Raw genomic sequence first — 27,368 nt, 5'->3', positions numbered from 1 at the left:
TACACAAAAGAAAGGGGACTGGGGCTGGACAAAGAAGAGAAGGAGGAGTTGGGGGAGATTTGCATGCAAAGGTTGGCAAGGATTGCAAGTTTTGGAGAGCAAGAAACTGTTCCATCTACACAGACTCTAGGACTGGCAGGAGGAGAGTGGATCCTGGCTTTGCCATTGTTTCTTTTAACACATTTCGGCAGGCCAGGAAGAGGCTGCACTGAAAGGCACTATTTAGCCTCAGGCTTATGGTGGGGCACCGTACCTTTTTCCTTCTATAAGAACTGTGCTCAGTTACCAGGCATGAAATTCTCCCCTATTTTAAAGGCTGTTTGCATCTTTCCACCTATGTAAGACACTCTAAAACTAATTTGAAGAATGTGGAAGGCTTTCCCTAGGCATTCAGCCTTCCTGTAGGGAGTCTTCCTAGGAAGATTCACTGTGAGATTAATGTATCCACTGTGACATCTGTCCTACCTGGGTCTCTAGAAAGCTGATGATGGGCATGTTGACCTTTCTTTTCACTGAAGCTCATGTCCCATTGCCAGCTGAAGGCATTGATGCAGAGTTATTCCAAGGGTCAGTTAGGAGTGAAGAGGAAACAGAAGAGCAGCAATAGAAGGTCTGTGCATACAACCTTAGCCATTGCTTCAAGATAAGGATTTGTGGAGATTTGGGATTCACAACTAAATATAGATTAGACAGAAGTAATAACGTAATTTCGTTTTCCTCAGTATTCAAAATTAGAATTTCTAAGTTTGCAAGGGAATCTTAGGGAAAAAAATAAATTTGAACTTCTGATCTCTCTCAGGCTTGTTTTCCAAACTTCAGTACTGATCATATGGTTTATTTTTTTTCCTGAGGCAGTGAAAACTCTGAGGTTTTGTTTTGGGTTTTTTTGGGTTTTTTTTTTATGTAGCAATTTATTTTTAATCATAACTTCCCACTTTAGACAGAATACATGTGATGCATAAATAAGCCACCAAATTGGTATCTTCAGTAATGTCATAAGCTCGAGGTTATCTGGGGCTAGATGTTCATGCTGTGTATGCTTTAACTGTATTCTTGATGTTAACGTCTGCAGTTTTGACCGTGAAAAATGTGAGGTCAAATGTTCATTGTTCAAAGATTTTAACCCAGTCCCAGATGGTGACAATTTAACTCAGTCACAGAAATTACTCAGTTAACAGCAGGAGTGGAGTTGCATGGAGTGTCATTAAAAATTAGACATTTAGCATATTGCGGTATTTATTCTCAGGCAAAAACTTTGTTAATTTAGAGTTAAAATCACAGATGTAGTCAATGTCATCTTTATTAAAATTACATGACTATGTCATTAAAGCAATTTTAAAACTGAAATGACCACTGGCAGTCCTGTGTACATAGTTAATGATGGTGCCAATATATGGAAACGATTAAGTGTGGGTTTATATGCTTAGTAGAAGCTTTGAAACTTAACCCAGAAGACATTATTATAGAGTTTTTCAAAAGGTGCATGACTAATAACATATTTTACATATCAAAGGTAGGTTTTCATAGCGCTGCTGATTTCCTGCACTGGACCTACCCATGTGGCCTTTGTCCTAATGCAAAAGTTTCTTCTTTCTTGTAATTCCCTTCATCTAGTTTCTGCATTAGGACACCTGTGAAACATTTCTCCATATATTTTATCACCACCTGCTTCTTTTAAGTAATACTACTTATATATCATAGCTATGTGTATCAGCAAGCTCTAAAAATTATTATTTATAAGGGAACTAATTTAATTGAATTGGAAGTTAGTAATGTCTTTTCACAAATGTGAAGGCCACAGAAAATCTCAGGGTAGTCAGCCTTAACAGTGTTGAGACACAACAATCAGAAATTTCAGGTACTCCCAAACCTGTTCTTTTTGAAAAATAATTTTGCATTTTCTTGGGGAGAGGGGGAAGCTGCCCTCAAATTCTGAAAGAAACTGAATATTTGGAGTTGTCTCATGCTTTCTGAGGCTCAGGAAATGCTAATATTAGCTAAATAATGAGGTCTGGTAGAACGTTCTGAAGAAAGAGTCCTTCTCTTCACTATGTCTTTTAGTTAAAAGCTGTGATTGATTCTATTAAAATGAGAACTACCCACAGGTTTAGAATCTGTCTTTCCTCTTTTCTTGCAGAATTGGCTGTAGCTTTTCTGCTGCAATATTCAGTGAAGCTTAGAGCTGTGGGAGATCAGTGAAAATTATCTGGGAATTAAAGGTTGAGGGGAATCCCAGAAAGGAGTATGTGCATGGTGAACTTGATAACAGTGTAAGCCAGATTCAGCCTGCAAAAAGGCTGTTTAATAGAGGGAGAGAGAAGCCTGATGGGGAGTTGGAGAAAATTCTTCCATGCTGCCAAGTATCAAGACTTTTAAGACTGTGTCTTTGCTACAATTAACATAGACTGTTACTCTTCGTCCCTACCCTGTCTAGGGAGTCTGACAGCTTGAGGGTTGCAGTGAATGTAGAGATAGATGTAACTTTGGAAGGGAATTTCACTAACGGTGTTGCCACCTTGAAGCCAGAGCTGTGTCCATTTCCTCATTTCTCAGAGGGACGGTGATTTTTTTTTTTTTTTTTTTTTTTTTTTGCTCAATTCATTAGGACAGACAGTTTATACAATTAATTTTGTTGAAATATTCATGATTCTGACCACTGCACTCATCAGTCTAGCAACTCATATAATGGATTGTGTGTTGGAGACATAGTGATTTTAATGTGGCTGGTAGCATGGCTGATCATGGCAAAGCTTTGCTGATTCAGATGCCATTCATTCTGACTGCCTCTACAAGGAATTGTATCTAAAAATGGAGGCACTGGTGAAAGACAGAAAAGCAGGATGGAGTATTGTGGAACTTGGGACTGTAACTCGGCCAAGTATCTAAGCAAGAGGCTTAGTTTTAAGATGGCTTGAATCTGTCTGTTTTTGCCAAAAGTTAAGCCTTTTAAGTTTTATGGAGGTGACTTCATTTGGACTTCTGAATGTGTATTGCATATGTCCTTTATTGAATTAAATTTAATTTCTAAATTGTAGAAAAACATTGAGGAGAAACTGGAAGGGACACTAGAGGACACAAAGGGGAAATGGGGGAGTGAAGAGGTCTGGAAAAAGACTGAAATGAAAAGCAATACGTGAAGTTCAAAGGATTGGATGAGTGTCAAAATTCAGGTCTTGATATATGAAATTAAGAAAAACTGAAGTCATTGGGGAAAGGGTGGAAGAGGCTGAAAGATGTATGACAAATAGGCACACGGAAAGAAAAGAGATACAGAACCAACTGGGGAGTAGTATCTACATTGCTTTGGCATTGGTAATGTTCCAGAAGTTTCACAGTTGCATTATTTTCCTGCATTATGGGTTGATCTGAAACTGCAAAAGATTTTTGTTAGTTTCTCTGAAAGACTGAAGCAGGGCTTTATAAAGAGAAGGATTATGGACAAGAGATTTAGGTGGGGAAATGTATATTACAGCAAAGAACCAGTAGGTGTATGCATGCTGTCTAAAATGGAATTTTGGAATAAAGGTATAAAAGGATATCGCATAGTTAGTAAGTGTTGGGGGAAAAAAACAAGGGAAACAAAAGAAGTTGTGCAAAAGAATTCCTGTAGTTTCTGAACAGTTAAAAGGGAAGTAGGAAGTTTTCAGTGTGCACTTGTGTGGTTTTGTAGTAATTAACTCTCACATGCCATTTCTGTGTCTTTTCTTGCAAACTAAACACGGGGTTTTTTTATTGCAGATAACTGGTTATCTGGTTATTGAAACATAGTGTGGGCCATTGATCAATTAAACATTAATGGCTCATTTTGAAAGACCTAGTGAGGTAATTAATAATGTGATGGGCAATTCACTGGAAAAACAAAGAACCTTATGCTCTTTGTGATTATTACCTGACAAGGTGAAACCTGTTTCTCTAGAATTACATTTTTGAAAATAAATAAATAAAACCCCATTTTTCTTAGGTTAATATTAATTGCTGATTACGTGATTAGGTTGAACAGTACTACTTGGAGTGTTTGATGGTGGGCAGTCTGTTACCTTTTACTGTTCAAGCAAGGATTTGGTTTTACCATTAAAGGAAAGAGTGTTTCAATTATATCAGTGAAGTTCAGGTATCTGTAATTTTTTTGCAAAACTAGAACTAAGATTTTTAGCACATTAAGCATTGTTATTAATAGCAGAAATTATTTTGACATTATGTGACTCTCTCTCTGTTATTACAGTACTGGATACCAGTGTATTTACTATTCACCTGAAAACACAGCCAAGGCAAAAGAAGTTCTCAGCAACATCAATCATCTACAACCTCTCATATCAAGCCATGCAGACCTGCTGCTTAATTCTGCAAGCCAGCGTTCTCCAGACAGCTTGAAGAATTCTTTAAAGATGCTTTCAGAAAAAGTAAGATTCAAATCTTTGCTGCAATGGAAAATGGAATAACCAAGTCTCTAACTGTTGGGTTTTTTTTCTGCATAAATTGACTTTCACAGCATCAGGAAATGTTAAATAAGCTCTGCTAAAATGAACTTCAAAACGTTGCTATTAGAAAAAGAATGTTATTTAGCATTTCTGTAGGCTTTTTGCATAGAAAAATTAAGGAAATCTATAAAGGTTGTCTTTATTTGAAAGTATAATTAATTTAATTTCATGTGTCATTGTTATCCTCTAGTGTTCACATACTGGGGTTTATAGAAAATAGATTATTGTAATTAATTTTGTGTTATGATAAAGGGTTATTTTGTTTCTCTTTCTGTGATACATCAAACTGCTACTTGTGGGATGTAGTTCAAGCCAGGTTTGTGCATAAGCTTTAGAACAATACAGTGTTATCAAAAATGGTGATATAGTCTGGAAGGAGAAGCTAGGAAGTTGGCACCAGGAGGTCTCAAATTTTAATTCTTTTTCTCCTATTATATTCCTCTGTAGCTGTAGGCTCTTCCTCATCTTAGTTTCTTTAGCTCTAAATTAAGGAAGATAGTATTTTCCACTTGTCTCACAGAGTGATATTAGAGATTAGCTGAAGTCTGAAGTACTTCTAAGCATATGTTAGCCTATAAAAATATTAGGCACTATAGCTATGACCAGAGGGCTTGAAAAAAGTTTCCCATTGCTTCATGGGCCGTACCTTCTGTAATGTGATCTCAATATGACTTAATAACACTATCAATAACCATTTCAATATATCTTCAGCTATTGGGAAGTGGCAACCCCTGTGGTCTGTTGAGCACTATTATCCCAGCAGTACATTGTTCAACGGGAGAGTTTCAAACCTGAATATTGAGCTCAGCTGCATACTGTGAAGGCATTGCATTGGAGCCACGGGGGAGATAAACGTCGCTCTCAGTTACAGATGTTAAATCCAAAGTAACTCTGAGAACACTGAAGTCGCTGTGAATTACAGGAATGATATAAGAAAGCAGAATCCAGCCTGGAAAAGAAAGGGAGGAATTTAGGAGGGGGTTGTGGCAATTATAGTGTACTGGAGGCCGTTCTTTATTGTGCATAGAATAGGTGGAGCTGCTCTATTAGTGGTTAGTTCAAAGAAATATGCATGCACAAGTAAAACAAATCAAAGAAGCGTTTGTTCTGAAGATTCAAGACCTGGTTTGCTGGGGAATTCATATATTAGCTATAGCCGTTTGCTTTGCTCTTCCCATCTTTGCCTGTCTGAGCAGGAGGAGCGGATGATTTCAGAGCGGCTGCAAGGAGCTATGATACTAACCTGCCATTTGAACCGTGGCCTATTGGAGAGTCTGACTATAGAAAAGGGCCAACAAAGACAATCAATTCAGTTTGGAAAAGTCACAGATCTTTTAAATTTATAGCTGGTGATTTAGTTGTAAATGTTCATATCAACTTTTCAGGGCCAGGATTAAATTGCTGGTTAGTACATGAGCACAGCTTCCCAGATGTGGAAGCAGGAGTCTCACCTGATGTAGTCCACCTGACAGCCCATACTATCTATCCAGCCTCCACCTTTTGATTGGAAGAGATGAATGCAGTTGTCTGGACAGCTGCTGAATGAACAGTTGAATATCTGCTTCCCTGTCTATTCCCAAATGCACTCTGAGGAGAAGGCAGATAATTGAGAAAGAAGGTGGAACTGCTCAAGAAACTAGTGTGGAGGGATATCTGCTTGTAAAGAAGGGAAGAGAGTTGGGGAGGAAAGGAAAGGCCAAGAAGCAACTTTAGAGAAGGGCACTATTAAGTTTCAAAAACCCAAATTGTGTGAACCCACATAGTTCTGAAATTAGATCCCTCATATTTAAAACAAAGCATCATCTTGATATCCTAAGATAACCTATCTATATAGGTTATCTGTATAGGTATACTCTCTGGTTCAGTGTGGGAGAACCAAGACCAACAGAGTGTTCCTGGTTATATTTAAGATAGGTTGGCATGCTCTTCTGACTAGAATTACATGATGCCTACCTGTATGCTTGAGGCATATGAGGTGCTTCTGCTCTTGCACCTTTTGTATACTTTCTATTTAAAAAAAAAATGTTCTCATAGTTTTAACTTGATAGAAATTTAGAAATTAAACCAGTGTTTGAAGAAATCATAAAAATTATTTGCCAGGTGATTAAATCCCTCAAGTTTATTGAAAAGCATATCACTTTTTATTTAAAAATAATGTTAAGCTTGATATATAGAATAATTCTTTCTAAAAACATTAGGTAGCAGCGAGTACATCTGAGAGATACATATATAGAATAAATCTTTCTAAAAACATTAGGTAGCAGCAAGTACATCTGAGCTATCAATAATGTCAATTACAGTTAAGGATTTACTTTAGAAATGGAAGGACTGGCTCCATGTATTGAAAGTGGAAAATTAAATCAAGTAATTCCACTGCTGCTTCATAAATTGAGCTTATTCTCTCATATTAAGCATGGTTTTACTGCTCCATAGATGATTTGCAGTTTACTGTAGTGTTTTCCTGAGACTAACCTTTTATCAACACTTTCTGTTAATTGATTAAGGAAGCCTTTAGCTGTCGACAAGTATATCAGCATTTGCAGCTTGCAGAAGGCTTGATAAATTCATTTTCCAGCTATGCCTATCTTTGTTTGCAGAAATATTCTTTAGTCAAGTATCTAAAAGAATTTGCAAAGTTTTCATTTCTTTGTATAGACTCATTTCGTGATTTCAATATGATTTTATAAATAGCGATGTTCTGCAAATTTAGCTGTACTGAGCTGTAAGAAAATGCAGTTAAAATGTAGATTGTTGTTAAACCAATGGAATCCCTGAATGGAATTTAATTAGAGAAGCACTTTAGTTTTTATATGAAAAAAAAGGAGGTTCACTTCCATGCCAGTTTGCTTTTTAAAATTATTTTTCCCTATAAAGTATTGATATTAGATTAAATTACTTAAACAGCTAGTTACCTAATATGCATTACAGCCATAGTGGGCATTCCTTACTTCAAGGTGTCCAATACTTAATTTTTTTCTGAAATTTAAAGCTTTTTTGAGTCTACCATGCCTGGTGCAGAGACCTGAAATGATCTCAAGCAGACTTTGAGGGGGGGAGGTACAGACCCTCAGCAAAACCGTGACAAACTGTAGAACCATCTTGAAGAGAAGCTCTGTTGTTACCATGCAAGAAAAGTCAACTCCACAAGTCTCACTTTGCCTCTGCTTTATAGAAGTTTGATAAGGTTTTATAGCAGTACTCCCCAAAGAGTACCTACTATCTAAGCACACAACACGTGAAGGCTAGAAATGTAGAAAAGTGAAATTGTCCTATGATGCATTTCAGGGCAACCATGAGGCAGACCTGCGGGGCTATGTATAAGAAAACTGCAGCTGTTTAAGCACCCATTCCCTCAGGCACCAAGTTAGCAAGGAGGACACAGAATAGGTCTGGTGAAATTGCAGGGGAGATGAATAGTGTCACCAAGCCTAATCACTAAAGAATCCCAGCTGAACTCTGAAGGAAGTCCTGATGTTGGTTTAAAAAACCCATAACTTTGCTTAGATATCCCTGAGATTCTTATTTTTAAGACTTTGGAGTTTTATTTGCAGCAAATTTTCAGCCTTTCTATGTGCAACCATGTCCTAAACATCATGAAAACAGGAAGGAGGAGAAACTTCCTAGGCATGTGCCTAACCCAGCAGCTGGAGCTTTAAGACACCAGTTATTTAGAGCGTTGTGGTCTAAATGTCAGTAAACTTCTGAGGGCATATTGAGGTAGGAAAGCCAGAAAAATAAATTGCGTAGGAGTAGAGGTGTCCAAAAGGGGAGTAAGTACTAGCAAAAAGGGATGGGCTAAGAACAGAAGTAAGAAGTGCAGAAAAACTTTGAGAAAGATTTACAGGGAGATAGATGCTGACACTTGAAACTTGTTTGGTTTGGGGGGTTTTTTGCTACTTCTCCTCCAGGCTTTGCATAAGAAGCATGAAAGGGCTGAATGAAGCTTGGCTGGGCAACCTTTATTTCTATAATTTCCTAGCTTTGTGTGACTGCTTGTTCAGGCTGGTTGCTCTGACTTTTAGCTACATATGTTTCCACATGCCCGTTTAATTAAGATTGTGTGCATAAAGGCAGTTCAGCATCTGAATCTGCACATGACAATCCACTATGTTTTGGGTAAATAGGAAGGCAGCTAAATCCCACTACTCTGCAATAAATAAATTCAGGTAATTGGGCTGTGAGAGAAATGTGAAACTGTTTCATCATCACCTGTGAACCAGGGCTTCCGACTGAGGAGAGGAGCTCTGGCAGCCTGGGTCAGGTGTGGTAGATGTGGTATAGTGTCAGGGTGCATGCTCCCCCTGCTTGGACAGATGAACCCTGTCGCATGTTCAAAACTGTGACTCACCCCAGCTGTCTGTCACTATGGCTTTGCTAGTGATTGCCACCCTGTAGTGAAAGGAAACATCTTGTAGAATGGTCTGGTTTTAAGAAGATCCTTAAATTTGTTAATCACATTTTATCTGACACTTACTTGGAAATTATTGAGCAGTGGTTGGTTAGTCTCGGAAGTTGTTCTTGTAGAGGCTCATCTCTGCAGGCAAAATTTGGAACTCAAATAGAATAGGATTGTGTGAAAAAATTGATGATATCTATGACAGATACTGTACTTTTGTGTTAATCCTTCAAACTCTGGCTTTGTAGAATGTGATGGTGTCCCTGAAACTTTTGAATTGTTCCTCATTGTTTGTTGGTTTGCTTTGTTTTCTGCCTCTCAGGCCAGCCTGAAACAAATAACCGCTCCGCCTAAGGGTAGTTCGGTGTTAGAGCTGTGTTGCAGTATTGCATTCTTTGGTCTAACCTTTTCATTCATTGGTTTTTTTTCTAGACAGAGTTATTTGTGCATGCATTTAAGGATCAGCTGGTCAGAAGTGCCCTTTTAGCACTATACACAGCCCGGCCTGGCTGTGTCCTCAAGAAACCAGCTGTGCCTAGAAACAATGCAGAAGAGGAGGGTGATTTGCAGCATCAGGGCCATCCTTCTCAGATTAAAAGACAGGACTCTATACCCCATCATTCCGAGTACGATGAGGAGGAGTGGGTAAGTAGTCAGACACTCTTGGTTGGTATTCAATCCCTAACCTTACAAATCAGCATAAACAAATAAAAGCCTTAAATGTCCCTGTCATTTCTTATGGGGGGTGGGGTGGGGGTGGCAGGGAGCGGGGAGGGGGGGTGGCAAGAGGGGAGCAAAACCGTGAAATAATATTTTTCAGATGCATTGTATATTCTGAAATGAACTTGAAAGGTTTTTTGTAAGTACGGTGTGCTCCTGAGTGACTGCTTGGTTGTACATGTAGCAGTGAGGATGATGAGTATTTCTTGCCCAGAGAGGAAAATAGCCTTTCTTTGCTCTTTAGTTCCTTTTGCAAGTTAGGCAGATTTAAGAATACTGGAACAACATGTGCTATTAGGAAGGAAAATTCTTTCCCCCCACCCCCCAAGGCTGAACATAAATGGTTTAAAATACACATGAATTAGCCCTTAGCAAAACAGAGCTCTTTTCCCTTAAGACTGTTCTTAGAGGATGTCTGAGACTGTGTAAAAGAATTAAACATGGCTTTTAGATTTTAACATTCTTATCATATCTTTCAAAGATTTATATTATGTATATGGCTGAAATTTTGTAAATTATTTTGATGGATGTGTTTGATGGATCTGCTTCTTTTTTACATACACCCTGAACATAAGCTATTTTTACTTGGTTCAGGCTCATACTTTCAGTTCATCACTGCATTCTCATAAATGTAAAGAATGCAAGCATATGAATCTCTTTTCTATATAATTAATTACTTGTGCACTACAGTACTTACACCTGAACTGTAATTTCTATCCATACCACAAATAATGGAAGATAAATATATTTCTTCTAGAGAAAAGAGAAATATTTCCAAACCCCCATGCATTAAGTAGTCATTAGATTTAAACAATAACTAACTCATTCTTTTATGTCATCTGGTTTTAGAGGCTTGAATTCACTTTTTTGTGTTTTCTCAACAACCTGAGGGGCTAGAATGGTTCATCTTTCCTTGAAATCAAAGCCAAAATGTTTGTTTCCAGCTGTTGAAACAGTCAGAAAAATAAATACCACCATAGATTTAATAAAAGGGAGAAATTTTGCATTGGAAAAATGGCATTTTTGTGCAAGTTGTATTTTAATTTAGTACTTTAATTGAGCTTTTCTGCAGAGAAACTAACTTCACTGTGTTTCATTATCAATTTTTTTTTTAAAAAATATTTCTGCCAGGTACTTGGTCCTCATCTATTAAAAAATATAAGCATATTAGTTTAAAGTGTAAATATTTTTTCTGCTGAATTAATAAGATTACCTGCTTGATCAAAGGTAAGTGTATCTAAGTATTTTCTGAGTTAAACTGAGTCAGAGTCACTGTCAAACTTGAGACAGTATAAATCTTAGAGAAAATTTGTTTTTTTCTCATATGAAAGATCACGCTTCCATTATTTTTCAGTTCTTTCTGTCAATGGTGGTAATGAATAATATGAGTTTTAATGATCAAATTGTCATTAGCATGATGAAAAGAGAAAGAATAAATGAGTTTAAAATTTGAAAAAATGCTTAATCTACTCTGAAAGTTAACTATAAAGGAAAAAAACTTTGAGATACATTGCTTTGTATGCACAGTACTATATCCTCCTCTGTTGTTTTCCACACACACTATTATCAAGCACTAGAGTTGCAGTTTGCAATTGGAATTTCAATTTTAATTTTGCCTGAAATCTAATCAGTGACATCAAAAACTCTTTAAGCTGACCCTGTTCCATCCACTTCCAATGACTGCATTACCTTACAACCATCATGAAAACGAATACAAGGCAGCGTTCAAAAACTAGGTGAGATCCACTCACTTCTCTGGCATCCAAAGTTGTATCTAAGGAATAATTCCCATTTGCTTAACTGTGCAGGGTGCCCTTTCACTGAGTGACGAGTGTTTTCCAAAAAGCCAATTTCTTCATAGCAATACTTCGTTGTACCTCTCCTTGATACCAAGTACAAATACTCATCCCAGGGTAACTGACAGCAGTATGGTTTCAGCTGTTTACATCAGTACAAAGCATTGCTGTTGAAGGAAAAACAATTAACTTGAGAGTTTTAGATTGCCTCTGGGTAGACAGTCTCTTCCTTAGCCAGCTGATTCCACTATCTTAGAACCTCCCTGCAGGAGGGAACAAAGCATGTTGTCCTGCATAGCACAAGAAAAGGTAGGCACGCTGCCATGTGGAGCTGTTTCTGCTCTCATTTCTGACTGGCTACTCGCCATGGTTGGGGCTACAAAGAACAGGCAAAATGGCATTTCCAACAAGTAATGTACCAATACTGACGTGGTACTCAGGCAGGCATCTTGAATACTGACCTGTGTGCAATACATTCTACTCCAAAGCACTGTCTCATCAAAAAAGGGTGTTAGTCATGCACATTAGTTATTTGCTTTATTTATAAGCATACCTCAAAAAGACCTTAAAGCAATATGGGGCTATCAACCCATATGAAGGAGGCAGGACACGGTATCTTCATAGCACTGGGGAATGCAGTTGCTCTCTCATACTTGGCACAACTAAAGCATGCAACTGCAGTGGTGTATGTAGAGGGAAAAGAGATGTCTAAGGAGCTCTGTAGTGAATTTAGAAAGCCTGAGAATCCTTTAAAAACAGAAAAACAGCCTCTGGGACTCCACTGACCCGCAGTGCTTAGGAGGAAGACATCCAGTCAGGTGCAATGACAGGAAAACAGTTTCTACTCCTGTTCGGTGAAATGAGGGAGTTGAATTGCCCTTTAACAATACTTACAGAGCAAATGGAAATCAATTACTTTTTTTTTTTTTTTTTTTTTTTAATTGGGTGGATGAAATAGAATTCTTTTACAGGTTCATTTTTAAATGTCCTAAGAAAAGTGTCCATCCTTCTGTGATGGCAAGGCCTAGCTCTTCACGGAGATCATTATAAGTATGCATGCACGTGTGCCAGTGCTACAGCAGAGGTGGCAAGAGAAGAGCAACTATGGCCATTTCTAACTAGTAACACCTAGCCACATGTGCTGGGACTTCTTAACATCCCAAATGGCTCCTGAAAGTTGGAAGAAGTGGATGATGTCAATATGTTGTTGCCTTGTCCCAAGAGGGTCAAGCCCTGTTACAGATTTCCACGTTCCCTGTCATGTGTTTGACTTTTGAGCTTAAAGAAGCAGTAACGAGAGGGAGCCAGAGACCTTGTTTCTCTTGTTCTTTCACACCACAGTCGTAAACTTACCATCCAGTTAGCTCCAAAGCAACTGGTGGGAAAACTGGTGTCAGGGAAGAAGCATCCTGCTTGGGAATCTAAGGTCTTAGTACTTCAGCATATCAAGAAATAAGACATTTTCTTCTGATCCCTCCGCTCACGCAGAGGCCTTATAGGACTGCTTACTTGAGAGGCTGTGGTTGATTTTGTCCTTTAACCTGGCACACGCAGCAAAATGAACATTTGTGAGGTAGTTCTTAAGCAAATTGAAAATAGACCACTTGGGAAGGTGAAAGGCACGTGGAAAGTGTGCTAGGCTACAGGAAAACGTTATGGGAGTAGTAAGGATGGCAAAGAGTGTGAACTGGATGGATATTTTATCACAGAGAATAATATGGAGTCACTTGATTCTTGTTGATTGGAAACTGCTTTTTTACTCAAGAATCATTCTTAACAAACTGCAGAATTCCAGCAGCTCTCTTGGAAAAATGTGGGCCTCTTTGGTTCAGACAGAATAACGTCACAATTAACGATAGACACGTCTACTTTTTCTGTCCTTCTACGATGGCTTTTAATCCCAGGAACCTTCTATGTGGAGAAAAAGAGCTGGCTCCCTCTCACTTGCCCATATGTGAAAAAGGCAGCTATATGATAATAAGAGTGAGCTTTCTGGCAACAGATGTTTATGAATTTGCTTCTAAACCCTCGGGGAATGTTTGTGTGAATATTGTATAGACATCATCTCAATGCTGGGTTAATAGTTGGTTTGAAGAGAGAAAAGTGTTCTTTCCAAAATGAAACAAAGACTCGTATTTGTGTTGCTTGTGCAATAACTCCAGATGCTCATTAAGAGCTTAACGCTCTTTGTGTTGGGATTAAACTCCCCCAGCAGAGGGAGGCAAGGGAAATTACGTTGCTGAAGCCACGCTAAGCAACTTGAGTTCATATACCTCAGCAACTTCAGTGACTAGAAAACCTGAAGTTCCCTGCTACTCTCTAGTAAAACTTGCAGCTACCTGGGGCCAGAATTTTTGCTGTTTGCAGTATTTCATTGCTCTTCACAGAATCCTTCTTCCCAAAATAGTACTTGTGGGTGGTGGAAATCAATCATTTCACCCACATTCTAGATGTTTTTCAGGAATGCTTGAGGTACATACGGGATGAAACTTTTGAAGGCATCTATATCTCTCCTCTGTCTTTGGCTTTAAATTATATCTATGCATGTGAATGATAGTCATGTGTCTAATGGTTTGTTTTGTGCATACCCGTGCAGATATTTCCACTTGTTACATTGTACATGCAGTACTTAAACAATTTGTGAATTAAATGCAGTTCTTCATGAGAGTGACCAGCTTCTTGCCTCTTTTAAATCAATACCTTTTTCATAGTGTGGGTAAGTCATGGGTTTATGAAGGGACAGGATCAAACCATAGTTTCTACATCCAGCTACAACACTAGATGCTCACTTGTCCTTAAGGCAGCCCTACAAGAACTTTCCAGGAATCAAGTTTGGGGAGCTGGAGGAGAGGATCTGTGTTGCTGTACAGATTCTGCAAGTACACGCTTCTGTCTGCAGGCCCGTGTCATGTCCCTCAGGGCAGGATGCCTGCTTGTCTCAGGGTGTGCTCTCAAGTGGAGGGAACAGGGAAAGATCAGATCCCTTAGTCAGGATAATGGCCTAAGAAGTGTGGCATGTAATTAAAAATAAACCTTAGATTAAATGTTTGCCTTGAGAGTAGTTCTGACTTTGCCTTCACCCAACTCCCAGGTGTTACCATTTCTGTGGAGCAGTGGTATTTCTCTGAGTTTTCAGTTTTCTTTAACCTTTTCTCTTGTTGTCTTTTGCAACTCCATTCTTAAACCTCAAGGCCTGATGTTTACATAATGCTTCTGGCTATTATGTCATAAAGTAGGAAGAAAAGCAGTGATATTATCTTCCCATGTTTAATGCTCAAGCGAACTGGTTGCTCTGCATCACTTTCAGAATGACTCAACATTGAAACATACACATGGGGGGGCGGGTGTTGTGCCTTTGTTGTGTTTTGGGTTTAGTCTGATTGCTAGCCTTGTGCACAGCTTCATTTCTTGTACAGCTTGGGTTTTTTTGCTTTTTCTTACTCAGCCCCACAAAAGTAGATGCAAGACCTTCAATTTCTGCAGCATCCAGCACCTGAAGGACTTTTTCTGTATCTGTGTTCCATAACAGCTCGCTCTTTCACTCCACATTATCTCTTTTGTCCTGGGCTTGTGCAGAATTTCTTCTGTCAATCTATTGTAATTCTCATATTTATTATAAACTCAGTTAAGTGTGATGGCTGCAGTTTGTGTGAAAGGTGAAGAACGAAACAAGAGATTACCTAGTAAACATGTCATGACAGCAAGTTTCTAATTCCAGTCTGATTTTTACATTTGCCTGATCAGAATAACTGATGTGATAAAATAGAGGGTATGTTAAATTATCAAAAATAGATTGTCAAGTACTATGGCAAAACTGGCAGTTGCACACAAGATTTGATTTGGCAAGGCTTTGAAGATCTACATTTTTGCTGTATTATTTCAAATAGACTAACTGCTCAGTTTCTTGTGATTGTATCTGAAACTTTGCATGCATTTTCATGTAGAATTTGAAGCATATGTGTTGTCCAGTGTCTAAAAAACCCCAAACGGTTTCAGTTCACTCATTTACACTGCAAGAAAAAACTCTATGAAAAAGGCTTATGTTGGTAGCAGGTGAAGAATGAGAAAAATAGTAATATGCTGGCGCTTAATATTTCTAGTAATTTGCATGCCTCTGTCTCCACTTTAAGGTAAGGTGTTTAATAAGGAGTTAGTATTGTCTCTTTTTTTTCTTATTCAGTAATGTGCAGTGATAATGATGCTCTTTTCAGGACAGGGTTTGGGCCAATGTGGGAAAGAGTTTAAACTGCGTTATTGCCATGGTGGACAGACTCCTCGAAAAAGACATCAGCAACGTTAAAGAGGGTGAAAATGACCCTTCAGCAGCAGATTGCAAGGTGTTGCATGCAGGTGGTAAGCAATCCTTTTTTTATTATTATTTTTAAATCATTGACTAGACTAAAAATTGAAAAGTTACACAAAAACAATGCAGAGAAGCATCAATAGCATCTTTGATGAGGGTTCTGATAGCAAGGTTTTGCACAGCTGTAGCCTTGTATGATGGAAGGCTATTTATCAAATTACAGCTCCATTGTCTGCTCAAACTGCTTGCCGTGCTCAGTTTTTTGTGCTACAATGAAAACCTTTTGAAACCACAGTGTTTTTCTTTGAAAGCTGATGTAGTTTAATTAATTTTAGATTTTACTAGAATATACCATTTTAAGGGAAAAAAAAAATGGAGTGTATCTTACCCCATAGGAAACTTGTAAGAAAAGGTGAACATTCTGTTTCAGTGTCATTCTTCTGTAAACCCTTCCACTTTTCTGAAGTGGTACACTGATTTTTGTCTTCTGACTTGCTAAAATTCATTCTTCCTTGAATACAGTTGTCAGTCTGTGTTAATACTGACAGCTAAGCAGAGTGATTCCATGAGATGATGTGAGTAGGACTTTGTCCACAGCAGGTCCTTATCACCAAATCTTCTGATTTCCTACGGCTGCATTCCTTGTTGCTTTCTCTAAGCTTAGATTAGATCTGCTTTGTAAGTCTGAGAAGACTTTCTGATGGACAAGTGTGTTGCAATAAATGAAACAGCTACCTAGTGATAATGGCAGCAGTCCAAATACAAGGAAATCAGAACCAGCCCTTGTGCCACTCTTCAGTTAAAACAACCAACCAAAAAACCCATAAAACCTACAAAAATGCCACAACCACTTTATTTTATGGAGCTTTGTATAATTTTGGCTTTTTTAAAAAAAAATGTGTATTTTATCCTATATTTTCCTTTATATGTTCTTCCCCCACCCCCCTCAAATATAATATCAAGGACTGTAAAGTTATTAAAACTAATTTCTAATTTCTTTCTTACATAACAAGAATTAATACTATTTTTTCATCTGTATATCATCTGTGTAGTTGAAACTGTAGAAACTGATGAGCTTCGTGCAACAGATTTTGGTTGTAGTACTGATTTTTAATGCAGCTGCAAGGTCAATATTTTTACCAGTATGAGAGATTTTTGCTGCCATCCTGGAATTCTTGCTTTCAGTGCCAAACATGTTGGACTTGGTTTTGTATGAATAGTCCAGAGACCACAGTATTTCTCATCTGTTTGCTTCTCTGAATTTCTGTCTACCAGGCCAGTATTCCTGCCATGTTAGATAGATGATACCATCTTTGTTCTCTAGTGAAGGCTTGCAGGTGCTAAGTACCAACACAGTTAGCTTCCTACATTTTTCCGACCTTTTTCAGATAAGAAGGTACAAATACTCAACAGTGGGGTAGGTTTAGTTGTTAACTTGAAAGAACCTCTGGAAAGTGAACCGAAGCATACTGATTTTGATTAAAAGAACAGAATTGAATATTTATTCTTGTGTCTAACTCCCTTCCCTTCTCCTGGTGCTAACAAGCTTTTCTGCTATTGTTAGCAGAAAGCGAGTATGTCTGTTAGAAAAGTTTTGCAGCTAAAGTAGTAGTACACTTTACCCAGACTTCCCTGAAGTTACTGCAGTGCGTTTGTGTGTGTGTATATATAGCCGTGCATGTACTGGGGTTTATCTGTATTCCATAGTTATGGAAAAAACTTCAGATTTCCACCTCCCTCCCCAGTCTTAAAAAACCTCATGGTTTAGGATAATTCTTTTTGGATGCTTTCTGACATGCTTAGCAACATGAATGTTTACAGATTTTCCTTCACTCTCTTCAGCCCCCTGAACATGTCCTCTGTTGGTCTGTTTAAGCTGTGAAATATGTTTAACCAGTCCATTTGAGTCTTTCATTTTAGTTATAAAAAGGTGTGCTCTTAGCTTTGATTCAGGCTCACACCCTACACAGGCAAATGAAATATTGGTTAGAGCTTTGAGCTCACAAAGCCAAAAAACCTTAGAAGTTACTTCCTTTTGTGTACTATAATAGTCATCAAATAGAATGAAAAGTGTCTCTTGCTAAGCAATAATAGTAATTGTAATGGTTATAAAATTATAGATGTGATTTATTCAGCTGAGGAGTTGTCTTTTGGAGCTGACAGGCCAAGGACAAAAAAATATCGAGAAGTTATGGCACCAGAATAAATTCTTTTCTTTTTCCCCTCATTTCATGGCCTTCTCTATCTCTCTTGAACCAGTACAAGTGCCCTTCTGTGAGAGCAGAATCAGTGCTTCTGCTGAGTTGTGCTGGGTGTTTGGTAACACCCCATCACATGGACACTGCAGGAGATTTGTGGGGCAGATCACTTTGTTTTCATGTTCTGCTTTTTGACGAAGACATCTTTCCTAATGATGTTTTCATGAGGGTGTTGTGCAGTGCCTTTGACAGCTTATAGGACTATCAAGGTCATGTAGAAATGGAGATGTTTTAAAATAAGTTTTATTTATAGGACTAGATTACAAGATGGAACTTTCTGAAGAACCATCCAGGTGTGTGCCGAAGTTGGTTGCCTAATGGTTTTCAAAACTATTGTCTTTGGGGCTGGAATTTTTCATGCTTGACTTCTCTATGAGAGTGTGGGTTTGTATGTTTGTTTTTCTCTGCATCTTCCTCTCTGAAGTTTGGCATGAAGCCCCGAGGACTCATGGTGAAACATCTACATAGGGGCTGAGACTCTAAGTTTAGGGTTATAATTCTGCCTTAATTCTACTCCATTTTATATTTAAAGCTTGTCTGTATGAGTTCATAACTCTTTTCTAAAGAAATTTCTAAAATTACAGAATTTTATGCTACATACATTTCACAAGCATTATGTACGTGAAAATTTTGCCTTACCTTGCGATTATATATTATACCATAATTTGAGTATAATGTATTTCATTAACACTGCAAATGTATGGGCACAGATGGATTTCTGAGTCTGAAACTGCCTCAAGTGCTGGAGTTGACCGTAAGGAAAGTTGTGCTGCTGTTTGTAAGAAAAATGGGGAATACCCAGGGTTTTGACCTAAACATTGAAAAGTATGCTGTAAAGTATGGGATGAAGATGAAACGTATGCTTATATTAGTAAACCTGACGGGTTTAATACTAATCTTTTTTTCTAGAATATAACAATGAAAAAGATGTCAATGCATGCATGCATGCTCATTTTAAATGACAGAAAATGTTATGACAATAATTTGATGCTATAGCATATCCCTGTAACTATAGATGTTGCCATAACATATATTCAGACATTCCTAAGATAGGTTTATATTTGCAGTCTGTGTTGATATCATGTGATCTTATTCTTCTTTTCCCAACATAGTTATATTTATTGTTACAGAATCTTTGTAATCAGAAATATCAGTGGCACTTTTTTCTTGTACTTACCTTTCAACATGAATTATACCCTCCGTAGCCTAACTTTTCAAGCAGTCTGACCTTTGAGTGTATTGTTAAGACTGAATTTGAGTTATCAGTTACCAAGGTAACATGCTATGGTTTCATCAGTTGCAGGATTATGACTTCTGTGCAGGATAAATCAGGAAGAGTAGATGGATTTGGAAAGGGTGTGTGTGTATTCTTGTAACTCTAGGCCAATTTGCCTTGAAGAACTACTTAACAACATTAAATTCTTATTTTACCTTTTCATTTTCCGTGGGAGTCAGAATGTGAAAGCCTGTCCTGCAGCATTAGAGGTGCCAGTGAAACACAGTAGTTTGCTCTTATGTTTACACAGCCCCTGACAGATCTCCATCTTTAGCTGTGCTGCTAAAAGAGGCAGTTGTTCCCATCTGCTCCTTGTACCACAACATCAGAACTATCACCCAGCCATTCCTCCGCTGGCTCTGTGTGAGTACTCCCTAATTTGCTACATGCAAAATCCACCACATTATCTCAAACAATTTAAGTTGGCAGTGTGGTTGTGCCTGGATTCTGCCTTAAGTAAATGATGGAATCGTAAACTATGTTTATGGGCAGATGAATTGGCCAAAGGTAACCTTCAGCACAGGTAGCAAAGAGCACCTGGTGCCATATTTCCTAGCTAGAATGAAGGAGAACATCTGTTCATATCCACATTGCTATAGGCATATATGGGTTAATTTTTCTTGAGGAATCTGATACCTGACGGGGCATCATAAGTCTAGATTAAAGTGCTCTGTTTTTCAGTGCCCTAGGGATTGGCACTGCATCCTTTCAGTGCATCCCTCCCAATGCAATGCTGGTATAAATGAGAAATAAAACTGTATTCTGCTTTTGTTTGCATCATCAGAAGAAGAGCTTTTACTGTGAGTGATCATTTAGTCAGGAAGATGAAAAATTCTCCCTTGGTCTGTGTTTGCTTGAGTAGCAAGCATTATTCTTCTAAGGAAACAAAATGCTTCTAAAAAACTTTCTCTTCCCTTCCTTTTCCTGACATTTTTTTCTCCCATTCTCTTAAGTGTGTCTTCACATCAACTCTATTTCTGCACTTTTTTTTTTTTTCCCTTTCACTTTTGTTTTATCCTTCTTTTTTTGATAGGGTTCTTAACTGGGCTATATGTAGCTCAGCATGTGAAACAACCGCTTCAGCAGTACTTTCTCCAAGTAGTTCAGTTATTGATGGAAGCTTAAAAATGTGTAAGGGAAGGAAAGGCTATTTAACTGAATCAACAAACTTTTTTAAACAAGATATCAGATTATTTAGTTGCACAACACTTCTAGAGTGAGGTTTATGCAATACTGCTATGTTTTGAGTATATTAGATTTCTGCAGCTTTATGTCTGTTATTGCCATCACCTTCTTTTTCAGTTTTTGTTGTGACTAAAGCTGCTGAGACACTTTATATATGTATGATTAGATGGTTTCCATTTTCACTATTAATCTATATGACAGTGTAGAAAATCTCAGATGATTACAATGGAATAATAAACCTTGATGAATTCAAAATTGTTCTTCTGGACACCCAAACTGTGCAAAGTAAACTGCTGTTACATGAACTGCAGAAATACCAGGGAGACTTATGCAGGTTTTTTGATGTTCCTGTGAGAAATGCTGCAGAATTATGAGCATACAACCTCATTCTTTCTCAAAGAGCTTAGCCCTCATACCAGAATTAAACTGAGCTCCTAGAGCTGAGTAGCAAGGGGAAGAAGTACGAGGCTGACCTTTTTACGGTGTACAGTTGAATACACGAACTCTACGAAGTCTGTTTTTAACTTTCCTTAAAAAACAAACAAAAATTCAGAAGAATATTCCTATCCTAGGTAAGTAAATTCAGAGTCTGTGGATTAATTATTTCATGCTGGTTTTGAGGGGTTTACTGCTCTTTTGTGTTGCTTGGTTTGTTTTGCTTGCCTTTTCTTTGTAAGAGAGAGTTTGTCTAATGTTAGATTTGTGATATCAAGACAACTCATTTACGTTGTTTGAGTTTTATTATTTCGATCGTATCATGAATTGCCTGTGTGTTCAGGTATATAAGAGAATAAGTGGTTAGCTTCAGTGAAAAGTTAAGTCGTGGGTAGCTGCTGTTACATTTATCACCGACCGTCTGCAGGGCCTTCTGTTCCTTTAAGAGTATGACATTATGCTTTCTTCTGCTTTTAATTCCATGTTTACTTTTTAACTTAATACCATGTATTTATTGAGATGACTTGAACCCATCAATGCTTTCCACTGATTTTCAGATGATGCAGACAGCAGTGACAGAATTGACATTTTTTTCTGTTACCAGGGCAAAAGGAGATAGGAGTGCTATTCCAAAGCTTTAGAGCTTCTGTTTGATTACCAGCACATTCTAATAAGCACTTCAATGGGCCCGACTTTGAAAAGAGCAGGAGCTTGCTTTTGTGCCAAATTTTATCAAATTTAACATGCAGTTTGACATATTGAAACTTGAATATTAGCATGTAGAAATGACTAGTTGGGTGCGAAGCAGGTCATTTGCCTGTGCAGGCATGTTGATGAAGAGAACGTAGGACTGAAGAGCTTTTTCCAGCAGCCAAAGGGCAAAACCCATCATTAAATGAACTTCCACAACTCTCTGTCAGCAATGGAAGTGGAGTTATTTACTCAGTGCTTTGCTGCACATACTCCTGTTTTAATCTTACACTAACTACATAGTGATGATACTACTACCTTTAATTTCATCCTTCCATTTTCCATGTTAATATGTTTGGCTTTTATGCCTTGTTTTAGTTTCCTTTCCAACAGCTGATTAGCACATTTTTTAAATTGAGTTTCCTTGCTTCATCTGTAGGCTTTCACTCTTGCTTGAATGCTAAATATTCCAAACAGGACAGGCTGCCTTTATAATTGTAGTGACCTGACAGACATGCTGTAGTCTCCTTGTTGCTTCTTTTCTTGCTTCTGATGTCTTTTTTTATATGTTTACTCATTCATTTAATTCTTCAGTATTTTCCAAAGTATTTCCACTGTGCTGAGGATGCAAATCTTGCAATTTTAACTTCAATTTGACACCTGAAGTGTCAACATGTGTCTAAGTCCTTGAATGTGTTAAACACACAAGCAATAATTTGTACTATTCCCTTCTCTACAAAGGCAGTTGTAGGGACTCCACAAAGATTCTACAAAGCTGTCGTCAGTCTCTGTGGGAGTAGAGATCCTGAGCTGTGGTTGGCCCCCTGCATCTTGTTTACAACTGATTCTGAGCTGGCTGCCACGTTTCTCATGAAGGGGGACTTGTAGGGCATCTTGCACCTCTCTCCACTCTTTTAGACATGTAAGCATTGACTTGTAACCAAGCAGTATCCTCATATATCAACAATGTCGTGGCGAGTTTGATCAGGATAATGTCAACCTGAATTTAGACCAGTATTTTAAAGGTCCCTTTACAAATAATATCTCCCTATGAATTTTGTTAATATTCCATATTTAGCCCTTGCATACAAGACAATTTTATTTTCCAAATTCTACTGAATTTACTTGCAAGCTTCAACATACAATGCTTTTTTCATGTTTCATAAGCTTCAGTTTCACAGTGCTTCTCAGTTTCAAGGAGCAACTTAAAAGCTGCAGTATTTGCTATAAGTAGGTGCTTCTGAGGGATATTTGGAGCTTTGTGCATTGTTGATGAATGACTACGATTTATATTCTTGCTGGAGTATTTGCAACAGGATATCCTGCATAATAGGTAACGTGGCAATTTTAACAGACCAAAGATTGAGCATCTATATAGATTTTTTTTTCTAGAGTTGTCTTTACTGAGACCTCAGTCTGTGATACACCTCTTATTTTCATCTTCACACACTAAACTTGCCTTATGATAAAAGGTTAAGCGTGAGACTATACCGGTCCATTCATAAATATTCTGCTCTCGAGAAACAAGTCAATCCCTGTCTTAGATTTGCTATCTAGCTCCACCTTCTGGGGACTGGACATCCTTACTAATTGGGAACAAGAATTTTCAGCCTGAGCAAGTAGTAGATGATTGTTATGGATGACTTAGGGTGTGGCTTTATCTTCTTTCCTTTGAGCAAGTACAATTCTATTTATATTCTATAATAAAATAATTTGTCCTTTCTCAGTCATTAGAGTAAGGTTTCCTACAAACTTACATTTTTTATTGTTTTCTACAAAGCAAAATGCATATGTAGGTAAAGCTCTGGATTCTTTGGGACATTAAATACTCAGTAGGATTTATTTTTAATATATTTAGCATGAATATCCTTTAATGAAAAAATGGCCTTAAGAATTTAAAATCTTTGAATTCTGTCTTAATACAACTATTACTGTAAAAACTTACTTATGTTAGTTAGTATTCCAAACATGTAGTGTCCCCCCAAAAATCCTTGTGAGAAAACGATCTTGGAACTACTACAAATTATGTGCAAAATAATTTGGAATATCATAATAGAAAGTAGTTATCAGTTGTTTACTGCCAACCTGGAAGGCTGCATGAAGTAGAATCGACTTAGATTTGTTCTGGGTCCAGTATTATTAAATATTTTCATTACTGACTTGGCTTATGAAATATGGATGATGCTTATAAAAATTGCAGATGCTTAAAGCTGGGAGAGGCTTTAAGCACCATGGGAGTGGGATTAGAATGGATCTTGATGAAATGGAGCACTGAAATATTAGGATGCGGTACAGTAAGAACAAGTACAGTTATGTTCCTAAAGAAGCAGAAATATACAGTGCAGATTGACTGGTAAAGAGGCAGCTTGGTAGAAACAGATCTAAGTGTTATGTGACTTGTGGCCAGTATGTGACCCCTTCTTTTATGAAAAGGAGTGTCAGTGAAGTTCTTTAGCCCTATCCCCATAACCTGAAATTGTAAGAGCAGGTTCACAAAGTGTGTTGATTCTAGAAATTCTGCTTTTTCTGCCTTGCCCTGGCTGTCAGTGTACTTGCAAGATCCTCGTCTGTGTCTGTATCCAGCTCTGCTTTCCCATGAAAATGGAACAGATGTCTATTAGCTGTGCCTTCAGGTCTATTTTAAAGTGGCCAAGTATGACCTTTTTCATTATTTGCTCGAGTCAGAAGCAGACAACGAACTCTGTTCTTAACGCACACAGCCTTGTTCGCTGGTTCAGTATGCCTTACATCTTTTGATCTCATTCTGCTGCGGTTGCCTGCCTTGACATTTATTTATTGATTAATTTAATAAATTGCTGTAACTTAAGACGCAAAAGGAGAGTTTAAATTGTCTGGTCTTTCTAGTCTGACTTCCAGTATGTCACACCTTGTGTTCTACCTTATTTCTAAATTTGACTGCATCTCACAGAAGCCTCTGGCATTTGGTTGTTCTGCTTTTATTCCCTAGAATAAACAACCCTGTTAGTACTTATTATTTTCTCCTCATGAAGAGGGAAATTCCAGTTGCTGCTTGGCCTTTTTCATAGGCTTAAGGAGATTAAACTCTAAATCTTAGTAGCTCTCCCCTGCAAGCTCTCAGTTTTTTAGAGTGGTGTATTTAAAATGTGTATGCCAGACCTTGGCACGCGGTGTATCAGTACTCTCTTAGTCAATGGCATGTATAAAATCACCTCTTTTTGCTGGAACATGAAACTGGGGGTGGCTTATGTTCTGTTTTGTTCACGATGGCTCTAACTTCGTAACTGCTGTTTTCCAGGGAACAGTTCTTCGGTCTGTATTACTCACACTTAAATATGTATGACTCTATTAAAACACACCTTGTCTGACTGCAAAGACATTATTTGCAAAGAAACCCAGGTTGTTCTCTGTGACTGCTTTGTCCTTGTTCCTGTTTCTTCTCCTGTGCCTTATTTTTTTCCATTTTCTCCTGGCTTTCAGAGCTCTCTCCAGTCTTCCGGGCTACAGTTTTATTCATTTACACTTTTTTCTGGAGCAGAACCAAACTGACTTTGTAACAGACAGCTATGTTTTCCTGACTGAAGAACTTCTTCAATACTAATGAGTCTTTCATTGGCCTGACTAAGAATGTTACCTGAAAGAATGTGCTGTTGTCTTCCACCTAATTACAACTTAAATGGCATAGATTGTAATTATCATTGATTCTTAATTACACTAATCTACAGAAATATGAGTCGGTGATGGACTGTATTAAGTCAGTTATATTCCCTGTTTTTATATAGATTCTTCTGGAGTGTTGATTTCTCTTTCATTTTAAACTATAACAACAAAACTGAGATGCAGATTCTGAAGGAGGGTGATTTTTTTATTATTAATATTTGCTCAACTTAGGTAAAACCATATGCAACTACAATGCAGGTTTGATTTTCTTAAATCTGGAAAAATTCAGGAACAACTTGGTTAATTGGGCAAGTCTGAATAAGCTGTTCTGATTTTCTTCCATTCCTTGTTATCACTTTTTTTATTTATAATGTATTAGAGTGCCATTTTTCAAGCATTTCATTAGCTTTTTTTCTGATATTCCTAGCATATATTTTAACACAGCAAAATATATTACAAAATAGTTCTAAATCTCTCTGCTCGAAGTAGCTAAAAAAATAATGAGTTCAATATCTCTAAATATTTAAAGAGAACAATATAGAGAGAAGCTAAAAAGAAAAAGGAGTGTGACCTGAAGGTTACTGGTTTTCCAGCCTAATCATGAAACAGATAATATCCTTTGAGATATCTGTTTGTTCTTCTGTTTTGCCTTCCGGCACCCACTTTTTCTTAAATATAGGCTCTCTACACCTTTTTTTATGTCAGTGTTATGGTTTGACACCGGCCAGCGGCTGAGCATCGCACAGCTGCTCACTCGCTTCCCCTGCAGTGGGGGATGGGTCAGAGGATCAGAAGGGTAGAAGTGAGAAAACTCATGGGTTGAGATCAAGACAGTTTAATAGGTAAAGCAAAAGCCGCTCACTCAAGGAAAGTAAACTGAGGAATTCCTTCACCACTTCGCATCAGCAGGCAGGTGTTCAGCTGTCTCCAGGAAAGCAGGGCTCCAGCACATGTAATGGTTACTTAGGAAGACAAACGCCATACCACCGAGAGAGAGAGAGAGAGAGAGAGAGAGAGAGAGTGTGTCTCTGTGTGTGCCCCCCCTTCTTCTCATACTCAGCATGACATCCCATGGTATGGGATATCCCTTTGACTAGTTCAGGTCGGCTGTGCCGCCTCCCAATTCCTTGTGCCCCTCCAAAAGTCCTTGACTAAGTATAAACTTCACCCAGCAAAGATGTGCTGTCAACATTGTTCTCACACCAAATCCAAAAGACATCACTGCACCAGCTACTAAGACAAAAATTAACTCTATCCCACAGGTAGTGTTTCATATGTTTAGACAGCAAGTTTTCAGTGCAGGAAAGAACAGGACATCTTCATCTTGACTGTATTAATCTTGTGCTAAACGAGTTTTCACTTGTATCGCTGTGTGCTCTGTTTATGACACTTTAATGCAAGTTTTACAGAGAAGTTAGGACTGTTTAAAAGTTACTGTTTCAGGGTATAGTTGGTTTGAGGCCAAGGACTTAGCCCCAGCCTTGCTGGTAAGCTGGAGTCCTAGCTCTAAGCATATTCTCCAGTGACATTTGCTGTACCACTGTGGTGAGGATAGAGCTGCAAGGTTGTTGTAAAGTGTAGGGCACTCTATGCAGCCACTGCAGCTGTCTTGCCATTCTGAAAAGGATTTCTCTCTTGTTTTAGGTGACTGGTATGAACAGCTTTATCCCTTGGTGATTACCCTGAAGGACTGCATGGGAGAGGTGGTGACCAGGGCGAAGCAATCGATGGCGTTTGTTCTGCTCCAGGAGCTTGCCTGTGGCTTGCCACAGTGTTTGATGCTGACTCTAAGAAGAGACATCGTCTTTAGTCAAGCAGTAGGTTGTCTTGTGTCATTTATCTTCTACTGTTGCTGTAATTAACCATACTATTCATGCCAGTGTTTGTGGTTTTCCTTTTGGGTTTTTTTTTTTTTCTTTTTGCAATTTAACACAAGTTTTTAATGTATTTTCCATTACATCCATTTAAATATTTTGTAATTTGATAGGGAAAATTATAGTAAATTTAAGTCCACAGTAATGGTATCACTGAGTCAGAGAAGTAGGTCTGCAATGGACTGGAAAATGTTACCTAAACTTCTTTTTGCACAAAGTATGAACCACAAAGCTATTTTTAGTCTTCCTATATTATATGCCAGTTTCCTCACCTGCAGGTGATGTTCTCACCTAGCCTTGAGTTTTCCTTGCTTCTGT

At 38.0% G+C, this 27,368-nt stretch overlaps 1 protein-coding gene across 3 annotated transcripts in view; it reads left to right on the top strand.

The window, feature by feature from the left end:
• Positions 1-27,368, top strand: part of INPP4B (inositol polyphosphate-4-phosphatase type II B) — a 220,868-nt gene that overhangs the window by 136,924 nt on the left and 56,576 nt on the right. For all 3 annotated transcript variants that reach the window (XM_040581815.1, XM_040581804.1, XM_040581824.1), the window contains 4 exons: positions 4,223-4,400; positions 9,307-9,519; positions 15,602-15,743; positions 26,821-26,993. In XM_040581815.1, coding sequence (XP_040437749.1) covers positions 4,223-4,400; positions 9,307-9,519; positions 15,602-15,743; positions 26,821-26,993 — 706 coding nt within the window. The remainder of the gene's footprint in view (positions 1-4,222; positions 4,401-9,306; positions 9,520-15,601; positions 15,744-26,820; positions 26,994-27,368) is intronic.

The sequence above is a fragment of the Falco naumanni genome, chromosome 1 (assembly GCF_017639655.2).
Source record: "Falco naumanni isolate bFalNau1 chromosome 1, bFalNau1.pat, whole genome shotgun sequence".
Taxonomy (NCBI): Eukaryota; Metazoa; Chordata; class Aves; order Falconiformes; family Falconidae; genus Falco; species Falco naumanni.
The sequence above is the reverse complement of the archived record's forward strand: the minus strand, read 5'-3'. Positions and strand labels throughout refer to the sequence as shown.